Here is a 10,923-nt window from a genome sequence, read left to right as displayed (position 1 = left end):
ATTGCTTTGTTACATATTGCCAATCATTGAGGATACCGTACTGAAGTCGGGAAAAACCGTCGGGATCTCATCCACTTGTCGAGATTTTCGCACAAGTCTTTTGAGGTAAACCATCTCGAATAAATAGTTCAATAAGTTTTAATACTAGAGTAACTTGATATTCAAAGCTTCTCTCTTAACTATAAAATTTCCAAATTTAATTACGTAATATCGCAAAAGCCGTCAAAACCCAACAATTAGGCAACTCATCATAGAAACACCTAAAACTCTCATGATACGTACACCTAAAACTCTCATGATACATAGATGCAGAGGCGAATTTATATGCTAAATTATGGAACATATGAACTCACGGTATCCGTAAAATTGAGTATTTTATATATATTTTTGAAAACAATTGGTGTAATATTATGTACTGGCACTCATGCCTTTAAAAAGCTAAAGGTACACTCGATTGAATGTAAGTAATTGCACAGACTAAGAATCAATTCTCACTTAATACTGTTTTCCTTTTTTTTTTTAAAAGTGGTGAACCCATATTTTAAAAATCCTAGATATCGTCTCTGCATAGATATGATGATCAAAAATTGAACTACATGTAGCGGAAAATTTTAATGCCTCCCACAACTGACATTAGTTTTGAGCGGGCATCTTCAATTTTTGGGTCCACAAATTCTAGATCCACCTTTTCATCTCACACAAATAATATCAGTTGTGCGAGGCGCATCTAAAAAATTTCGAGATGTGATACTACATGATGCCCAGCCTAGCCCCCGACTGCTATCCCCTAGTTACTGCACGACTTAATCCATCCACCAAGTGTCAAGTTGATTGTGATGGATAACACACTCACACTTGGCTTCATCCCATTTCTCTTATCGAGAAACTAGGATTTGTTGACAAACCACATACTTATCAGTTAGGGTCATTTTGGTAACGAGAAATGCAAGAGTTCTTACCAAACAAAACCGCTTCCGCTACAAACAAGTCAGGGAAAGACCAAAACAGTCAAATATTTTGTCCCAACAAAAAGAAAAGAAAAGGGGAAACACTATTTGTTTAAATACATAGTGTGCAGAGTCTCTCCTGGAGATTGCTTTGCCATGGAGAACAGAGCTCTCTGTTATCACTGTCAGTCTACAGCACCAAAGCTACCATAGGCTGCATCTCCTGTTCACATTTACTCGAAATCTCTAACCAAGTTTCTTTTCTGCTTGGAGCTTTGATGAGGCTGTGAATTAAATCAAGTAGTACTTCATTACAATCACTTCACACGTAGAAAGAGGCAACTTAAAAAGGCAAAAAAGAAAAAGGAAAAGGAGAATAAACCTAAAACAGATCAAACTTCTTATATTGCCGGCTCTGAACTCTAGCTGATTTAATTTGTCGTCATCATCGCCGTCGCGGTAATCATCATAGCTTTGAGTGCTCAGCCATGCAACGGAACTGCCAGGACATATGAGCATCCTCAAAGCAATACAGGAGGCTCTGTGAAACTGAGACTGGTGGATGGATTCATAAAATACTGCAAGTTGAACAATCGGCTCCAGCAAGTCTCAGTTGTTCATGCCTGCATCCTGCCAATTGCAACATTTTGCCGCTCAGCATCCCCCTCAAGATGCTGAAATGTATGTGGCAGGATGCAGGCATGGCCCGTGCCCCTCACCGGGGCCGGGCTAATCCAAAACCATCAGGTTGTAGTTGATGAGACTGTAGTTGATGAGACTGGAAAACCATGAACAGAAGAGCAATCAAATGAAGCAAACCAAAAAAGTGGAAAAAACAAACCAGGATGTCAAACACCTTCTGACGGATAATTATAAAATCCCATGTGAATGGAAAGAGACCCTCCCAAGCTAAAATTCCTCATACACATACCAATATAAGATATAGTATAACAAGATTCCGTAGCTTCAACAAGCATCCTACAGGAAGCTAAGTGTAGCTGTTACTGGGTTCGTAGCTAAATCCTTTATTTAGTAACCAAGCAGTTAAGTATGAAGGATTCCAGCATGCTCTTTACTAAAAATATTTCCCCGAACTCACTAAAATTTGCTTGAAAAGCTTGACCTATCATGATCTCTCACTGTGTGAAAGTTCGGTCGTATGAATATATTAGGTCAAACAGGAGCTATGAAACAGGTTTAAACCACATGAAATATGAGTTGGTGCATAGTGCACACTCCCTCTCCCCACTTGTGGGATTACACTGGGTATGTTGTTGTTGTTGTGCATACTCCCCTCCTATATCTGACCAGGTCTCCAGGGGTTCATTAAATAACAAGCCTAAATGATTGAAGTGAAAAGATAAAGTTTGTTTGCCATACCTGTGAGAAGGGTTGGTGAACCTGCTCGTGAGGATGGATAAAAGTCATTCCAGGACGCTGACAAGGATATTGGGTTGAATGCAAATATATAGCTGAAGTTGAGCGTGCACTAATATGATTGTGACTAAAAGGGGGAGGCATCATGCTCTCTGCTGGACCATAACCAATACCAGGGGCCGATGGTGTTGCCCAAGGCCCAGGTATATGTTGCGGCAGTGGACGAGGTTGGTTTTCAGCGGATATGGGAGACCGAATAGCAGATCCAAGCTGGGGAAACTCAGTGTTGTAGTTAATTGCAGGAGCATACATGGGCTGAATTGTATATGGGCCACCAGCAAATCCAAACCCAGGATCAAACCTTTGCATGTATCTGCAAATAAAAAGTCAAGCGCCCCAGAGACTAAGTTGCAAGAAAAATGACATGAGCATTATAGTGAAAATACCCACGGGCAAGAAGATACAATTGTCAAATTGAAGGGGAAACAACAGAGGTAAAATGTATTATATTTGCACATAATTCAGAACAGAGAAGAACCTCACCAGTAATACTAAAAGCTTTTGAGGAAAAAGCCAAAACACATTCTCATATAAAGAATTCAACCAAAACACATTCTCATATAAAGAATTCAAGTGGCATCAGATATCAATGGGACGTCACACAAAATAGTTTAAACACCCAAAGCAGCAGTATGCAATAGAGAGGGAAGAACAAGAAAAGGAAAAGAGGTAATAAAGGAAACTGACTAGCAGCTCCAAACCACCATAGCTTCAACATGATTGTAGCTTCTCTCATCAGGTTCTTCCCCATCTTCTTACACTGTATTTACTTCTCCTCCTCCTCATCCTTCGAATCAGGTTCTTCTTTCCCTCTTGAAGAGTCTACCTCATAGCTGGTAATAGCACTGTCTCCAATATTACGTAACAGCCCCATAGTCTTCTTAAACAATTTGCTTGGCCTTTTTGGTTCCTACTTGGTACCCAGAAACAGATACTGACCATTTTTTTATGGGAGACGGAAGATATTCATATAGAGTAGAGTGTTCCAGGAGACTGGGTATGTGCACATCCTATCTTAAAAAATATATATATATCTCCAGATTTGCTATTTGTTCTCCACAGAAAGCAGAAAAACAAAAATTTCCACAGTCCGGAGGATCATGACGGAGAAAAAGAGAAGAAAGGGGAATCACGAACAGAGTTGCCCTTCTGTCAGCGCAAGTTGACTTTTAGCCACACGCGGCAGCGATGTGCATTGTGCACCAAAGTGAAGTGCATTATAACAACTTCATTACATTCAAATCCAGAGAGAATAACTAAGCCAATGCCTAATCTTGTAGCAACAGACAAAAAGGATGGCATTCTTAGAAGCTCTTCTGTTAACATCCATATGCATACTATATCTCAAAATACTGGTTTTATTCAATCTGATCCAATAAAAAAACAGAAAGGAATCTACACGAAAGCAAAGGGTACATAGTGGTAGAACTTCAGAAGTCAGACACGTAATAAGAAAGAATCACAGATCCCCACATATACTTGAAAATCAGTCTTAGTGTAACACTAACCATTATAGAAACAACCATGACCACAAACAAACATTAACCCAGATTGGTCAGTAAAAGCTCGATAGGAACAAAAGATTCTGTAGAAATAACATCTCATATACAGAGTACACGATAGGAACAAAAGATTCTGTAGAAATAACATCTCATATACAGAGTACATGGCAAAAAAATGCACCAATAATGATAAAGATAAACGGGTAATCAGATAATAAAGTGATGGTACTTAAAACATCTCATAGAATAAAGGAGTGCTTTTACTACCATAAACATAATCATTAAAGAAGGGATACCACGTGACTGAACCACCAACACGTAAAACAAAACACAAACTGAGGAAAAGGCAAAAAAAAATGCACCAATAATGATAAAGATAAACAGGTAATCAGATGATAAAGTGATGGTACTTAAAACATCTCATAGAATAAAGGAGTGCTTTTACTACCATAAACATAATCATAAAAGAATCGATCCATGTTAAACGGGATACCACGTGACTGAACCACCAACACATACAACAAAACACAAACTGAGGAAAAGGGGTACTTTACAGTATATTCACAAAATAGCAAGGGATAAGAAAGACCTGTCATAACTCCTGTCATAATCAGGGTCCTTCCTGTCAATTTCCCGATCACGAAAGATAGCCACCTTATTATAAGATTTAGACCTACCAACTGGCTCCTTTTCTGTCCTACTTCTAGCTGATCTACTGCTACTTGTTGAAGAATCAATCAGACACCGCCCAGTACTCAAATCAGAACCGCCAGCTGGACTGGCTTTTTCTTCTAACTGTGGTATGCCTATTGGACCATACTGGAAAGTATCCTGTGACCTTGGTTCAGTTTCAGGCTTTACATTTGAGCTCCCACTTAAACTATTAGAGTTAAATATGCGTGCTCGAGCCCTATTATATTCCTCCTTTCTTTCCTCAACACTTTTGGTAGAATTTCCCTTTGATGAATTGGAATTACCACCTGCTAACTGTGAACCTTTCTGTGGCCTCTGCTTTATGGCAACCTTAACCACACCAGTATCTCCTTGGGGCAAATTCACCGGAATGTCAGCCAAGCGAATCAAAGGCATCCGACATTCAGAAGTCTTGCGCACAATAATTCTGGAACCCGAGCCATCCGGTAGACTATTGTCCAACAAAACCATTGATTGTAGTGAATAGTGTTGTGCCACACGGTGAGCAGCCAGTCGCAAATAGGAGGTCGGCAGCTGTTGGAATTCCATCTGTTGTCGACCGGGATCCCTGATGAACTTTTCAACGTCTTGCTCCATCCTCAGAACTGAGAAAAGACAATGACAAGTCACTATGTGCATGATAAAGAAAATCAATCCAACTAACAAAGAAACCCCCCCCACCCCCCACCCCAAAAAAACAAGGGAAAAGAAGGAAAAGAGAATATAAAGCATACAGTGACATATTTAAGGAGAACCTAGAAATCTCAAAATGGAAACACGGGATGAAGCAACATTGTTGAAAACATAATGCACCTTCAGATCTAAAACTAGAAAAAGAACCTAAAAGAAAATAAAGCATTACACAATTAATATTTTACATAAGTGCATCATACAACTGGTATGCAATGACCAAGAGCCTACCTCAACATAACAGCTAAAGACTACATACATAACCGAGAATATATAACAAAGAACATGGTGTTTCTGATTGAAAAGGTTCAAGTTTCTCTTCTTTTTTTAGTAAGGTGGAACGATTCAAGTTATCCTTCACTATAGCCAAAAAGGGAAAAAATTCCTTCAAAAACTTGCTCTCCTCTGCTTTTAGATTACCTAAAATGGTTTTATCTTCTCTTCTCTTTCTGCATTTCGATGTCCATCAGCCCAAAGAGTGCTGGGGTTGCACACGGCCGTTGATGTAAAATCTCAGCTCCTCAGGGAATCGTGGAAGTTTAAGAGCCTCCTAATACGTGCACATCATTCAACACCAAAAATCTAGCAAAAATCACATTTGTATTTCTGACTTTCTGTTTTAGTAACATTCCAGAATTCCTTTCCCTACAGACTACCCACCCACCAGCTGCAAGAGGAGATGGTGTTGCACTATAGTTTTGCTCCTTTCTAAAGCCTTCTGATCCAGCATTGCAGCAACTAAGTGGGAGTCTTTGGCATCGTCTATTTTAGCTCAAAAAATGTCAAAGATGTATTCCAAATCTTCTGGCTGAAAGCATAAAGCAAAAAGAGACAATTTACATCCTCAGATTCTTCTTCATATAAAGGGCATCTGCTGCTAATAGAGAGTCGTCCTGCAAGTTGTTTGGGATTTTATAAGCCTTGAAGAAGCCACCTGCAACCTTAAATAAAGCTTGAGATTTCCCATTTCTTTTCTGGGGATAGCAAGGTGGAGATACTCTGAGATGACAGCCATTTCGTAGCAGGATTTCATTGTGAACTACCCCTTCTCTGTAGTCTGTCCCTTCCAGCCAAAAGTCTGCAGTTTGTGTTAAGTTCAGGGGTTGACTGTAACAACTGCAGCAGTAGACTTGTCCAAGAAAACAACTGCAGCAATAGAGTCCTTCCCAAATCCCAATTACCGCAGTTCCTTCTGAAGGTCATATTCCAACCTTGATTAGATCTAAAGTCTGCAATTGTGGCCTAAGTATCTCTAGCAAAGCTGACCATCTCAGGGTGGTCTTCTAGAGTTTTAGTGAGGCATGATGTCCTAACCGAGAATCTACCTGAATAGGATTTATCTACCGTCCCTGGGTTTTACAATATTTTCTCTAAAAGATCCCCCAAAGCCTTTATTATGCTTCCATCCTCCAAGCACTACAGGTTTAGCTGCAGGACAGTGGCCTTGCACCATATTGTGCTCTGAACTGCAGATTCCATATAGCATAACCCTGCTGACAGAACCTCCATAGCCATTGGAGAAGTAAGCTCTTAATCCAGTTATGCAGATTGCTGACTCCGACGCCTCCCTCCTCATCATTGACGATTTGATTCATTTCGCCAAATGGATGGCTTTTTGTCCCAGTGCCCTTTCCATAGGAAGTTCCTAAGTTTTACCCAGCTTTTTCTCCACATATTTAAACATGGGTAACACACACACATGGTGTCTGTAAAAGGGTATATACACCATTTGTAAGTGTAAACACCTAAGTGTTTACCCTCCCATTTCCTCCATCTTGATAAAAAATGTTATTAACTGATTGGACAACTAACGGCAATGTGACAGCGAGTATACCAGCACAGGAAAAACTACAGGCATGCTAATAGTAAAAGAAAATAAGTACACAAGTATTCACGAGCTCAAACAATCACAAAGCAAATCAAGGTATATCAGAACCAAAGAAAATCAACTAACAAAAACTAAACCTGATGCAGATCAACATGGTAAACAACAACAAAAAACCCAGTGTAGTCCCACAAGTGGGGTCTGGGGAGGGTAGGATGTATGCAGACCTTACCCCTACATGTGTGAGATAGAGCGGCTGTTTCCGATAGACCCTTGGCTCAAAAGAAAAGTATCCGACACAGAATTATAATAGAAATAAGATAGCAAAATATCAAGATATATAAAACAAATGCCGCAACATATAGTAATACACATTTAAAAAAAAGAAACTAAGTGATAACTAAATAATACTACTAAAAAGGAAAAGAGGAGAGGAGAAGGCTAGCCCCTTACTCTCCCACACAAAGTGGGACAACATTCATACTCCTACTAACCTTTTACTCTAATTCTCGACCTCCATTCCTTTCTTAATCTATCTAAAGGTCATGTCCTTAGTAATCCGTTTAAAAAAAAAAAAAGGGAATACTACCCAGAGGGCCGCTCTCAAGGGTTTTGTAAAGCCTCACGGAGAAACTGATCAACCAAGAAGCAGAAGAGACAACAAGTAGTAATAGCAAACTAATAATAAGAAATACTAAAATTATAAAATGCCACAAACAATAATAGTAAAAGAAACTGAACAAGTACACAAGTCAATTTACGCGCATAAACAATCACAAAACAAACCATCACAAATAAAAAAATTAGCTCTTCAAATCCTAAACTTGATGCAAATTAACATAACAACATCATACCCAGTGTAATCGACTACGCGATACCTAAATCATACTACTATAAATACGACAACACACAGCTACCTAATAACCTTCTACCTTAATTCTCAATCTCCATAACTTCCTATCTAAGGTCATGTCCATGTCCTCAGTCAGCTCAAATTAACATAACAACAACAACACCCAGTGTAGTCAACTACGCAATACCTAAATCATACTACTATAAGTACGACAACACACATGTACCTAATAACCTTCAACCCTAATCCTCGACCTCCATACCTTCCTATCTAACATCATGTCCTCAATCAGCTCAAATTAACTTAACAACAATATACCCAGTGTAGTCAACTAAGCAATACCTAAATTATACTACAAGTAGTACAACACTCAGCTACCTAATAACCTTCTACCCTAATCCTCGACCTCCATACCTTCCTATCCAACATCATGTCCTCAGTCAGCTCAAATTAACATAACAACAACACACCCAGTGTAGTCAACTACGCCAATACCTAAATACCTTCCTATCCAACATCATGTCCTCAGTCAGCTCAAATTAACATAACAACAACACACCCAGTGTAGTCAACTACGCCAATACCTAAATCATACTACTATAAGTACGATAACACACAGCTACCTAATAACCTTCTACCCTAATCCTCGACCTCCATACCTTCCTATCTAACTATCATGTCCTCAGTCAACTCAAATTAACATAACAACAATATACCTAGTGTAGTCAACTACGCGATACCTAAATCATACTACTATAAGTACAACCTCGACCTCCATACCTTCACTATCTAACATCACGTCCTACCTAATAACCAACACAACAACCCTAAACCTAAATCATACTACTATAAGTACCAACATAACTTCCTATCTAATCTTTGATCCATGTCCTCTAACATCATGTCCTCAAATTAACATAACAACAACATACCCGATTAATAAGCATGTCAACGCGCCAATACCTAAATCATACTACTATAACGTACGCCAATAACCTACTACCCTAATCATACCTTCCTACTATAACTAACATCATGTCCTCGATGTTCAAATTAACATAACAACAACACAACATGTAGTCAACTACGCCAATATAGTACAACAACACACAGCTACCTAATAACCTGCTACCCTAATCCTGGACCTTCCTACCTTCCTATCTAACATCATGTCCTCAGTCAGCTCAAATTAACATAACAACATACCCAGTGCAGTCAACTACGCCAATGCCTAAATCATACTAATATAAGTAGGACAACACACAGCTACTAATAACCTTCAACCCTAATCCTCGACCTCCATACCTTCCTATCTAACATCATGTCCTCAGTCAGCTCAAATTAACATAACAACAACATACCCAGTGTAGTCAACTAAGCAATACCTAAATTATACTACAAGTAATACAACACTCAGCTACCTAATAACCTTCTACCTTAATCCTCGACCTCCACACCTTCCTATCTAACGTCATGTCCTCAGTCAGCTCAAATTAACATAATAATCAGAATATTCTTATTTTTTTTTAAAAAAAAAAAAAAAAAGGAATACTAACCGGAAAGACGCTCTCGAGGGTTTTGTAAAGCCTCACGAAGAAACTGATCCACCGTATTAACCACATCCTCCGTCACACCACCACCCGAACCCGAACCCGAAGAATCAAGCAGCTCAGATTGATTATTATTATTATTATTCACAGAATTATCGTCATCCTTATCCTTATTCTTGGAATTAAGTATAAGGCGCCTCATACTAGCATCCAAGTCAGCTACCTCCCATGATTCCGGTGGGGCTCCAAGATCATCCATGGCAACAGATACAGAGCCCTCCATTTGCTTCAATTTTTCAAAGAAAAATTTAACAAAAAAAAATCGAAAAAAAAAAAAAACCTAAAGTATCATCAAATCCAGCTGTAAATCAACATTACAGAGAGTCTAGATTTGAAGATTTGGTGAAATTTCATTAAGATTGAGAGAATCTAATTGAGGAGAAAAAAAGGACAAAACGGTTCTAGGGTTTCGAGAGAATGTGAAAGCCAAGAGAGAGAGAGAGAGGGTTTGACGATTATAAAAAGGGTAATTTGCACTTTTACCTTATTTTGTGTTGATGTTTAATTTTTGCACGTCATGCCAAATATTTTTTTAACGGAACATAAATTTATATTTTTATATCATATTCTCTCCGTTTCATAATAAGTGTCACTTTAATTAAAAAAAATTATCCTATAATAAGTGTCATCTTAGAAAATCATGATATAAATTGGCTAGTTTTTTCCAATTCTATCCTTAGATAATAAAGTAACATCTAAATGATGATTAAAAAAGCCACATAGTAATTGGTGTTGTTGGATTCCCAATGTCAAAAGATTTACTTCTCGTGCATGCTCTAATTAAAATGTAAAAGTAATTAATTTTTATTATATAGGATAGTACGTAAACTTCACATTGCATTATTAGTTTATTAATACGCTTTATTTTTTCTTTTGGACACTTGACATTATGGGACGGAGGAAGTACTATCATATAATTTATGTCTCGCATCCTTAATGAATTTATGCCTGGCTCTGTATAGATTAAAGATCAACGCATTTAAAAGACAAAAATTAAAGACCAACCCATTTGAAGTGCAAATCATGCAATATCTTCGTTATAAATTATAATATCACACAAATTTTGTCTCCCGTTCTTGAATAATTTATATCTGACTAGCCATAAGTTCAATTTAAAAGGATAAAGATATTCAACTTGAGGGCAAAAATTAGAGATCAGCCCATTTGAAGTGCAAATCGTGTAACAATAATGATACATTCAATGAAATTTTACAAAATGAGGTCTGAGAAGATAGCATGGGATATATACCTTATCTCGAGGTTTTCAAGAACCTCAAGAAAGAAAGTTAACGAAAGAAATTCAAATCAATACAAAAAAAAAAATAATGAGAGCAAATAAGTCATAGCAAATAGTGCAATTTCTTTA

General features: G+C 38.1%; 1 protein-coding gene and 1 long non-coding RNA gene across 4 annotated transcripts; both read right to left on the bottom strand.

Annotated features, from left to right (window-relative positions):
• Positions 1-928: 928 nt before the first annotated feature.
• Positions 929-10,020, bottom strand: LOC132059198 (uncharacterized). 3 transcript variants are annotated; one of them, XM_059451743.1, is made up of 5 exons: positions 9,504-10,019; positions 4,476-5,184; positions 2,328-2,697; positions 1,330-1,725; positions 929-1,231 (listed from the first exon to the last, which is right to left on the bottom strand). In XM_059451743.1, exons 1-4 carry the CDS (start codon positions 9,778-9,780, stop codon positions 1,663-1,665), a joined length of 1,419 nt encoding a protein of 472 aa, XP_059307726.1. In that variant the 5' UTR covers positions 9,781-10,019; the 3' UTR covers positions 929-1,231; positions 1,330-1,662. The 3 variants fall into 3 exon arrangements, with proteins under 3 accessions (XP_059307726.1, XP_059307729.1, XP_059307728.1); XM_059451746.1 differs by having other exon boundaries at positions 1,330-1,710; XM_059451745.1 differs by lacking the exon at positions 1,330-1,725 and having other exon boundaries at positions 9,504-10,020.
• Positions 5,202-9,466, bottom strand: LOC132059199 (uncharacterized). Its single transcript, XR_009415516.1, has 3 exons — positions 9,052-9,466; positions 8,451-8,713; positions 5,202-8,209 (listed from the first exon to the last, which is right to left on the bottom strand). It is a non-coding gene; the product is annotated as an uncharacterized LOC132059199 (long non-coding RNA).
• Positions 10,021-10,923: the final 903 nt, after the last annotated feature.

Source organism: Lycium ferocissimum, chromosome 6 (assembly GCF_029784015.1).
Source record: "Lycium ferocissimum isolate CSIRO_LF1 chromosome 6, AGI_CSIRO_Lferr_CH_V1, whole genome shotgun sequence".
In the NCBI taxonomy this organism is placed as follows: Eukaryota; Viridiplantae; Streptophyta; class Magnoliopsida; order Solanales; family Solanaceae; genus Lycium; species Lycium ferocissimum.
Note: the sequence above shows the minus strand (reverse complement) of the source record. Positions and strands in the feature narration are given on the sequence as shown.

What these genes read in the sequence shown, in the direction of transcription:
- LOC132059198 (XM_059451743.1), bottom strand. Translation starts at nt 9,780, where the DNA reads ATGGAGGGCTCTGTATCTGTTGCCATGGATGATCTTGGAGCCCCACCG. An exon ending in TATGACAGGAGTTATGACAG is followed by an intron (nt 2,698 to 4,475) that starts GTCTTTCTTATC and finishes TTTTATTTGCAG; the next exon opens with ATACATGCAAAGGTTTGATC. An exon ending in TTCACCAACCCTTCTCACAG is followed by an intron (nt 1,726 to 2,327) that starts GTATGGCAAACA and finishes ATGGTTTTCCAG; the next exon opens with TCTCATCAACTACAGTCTCA.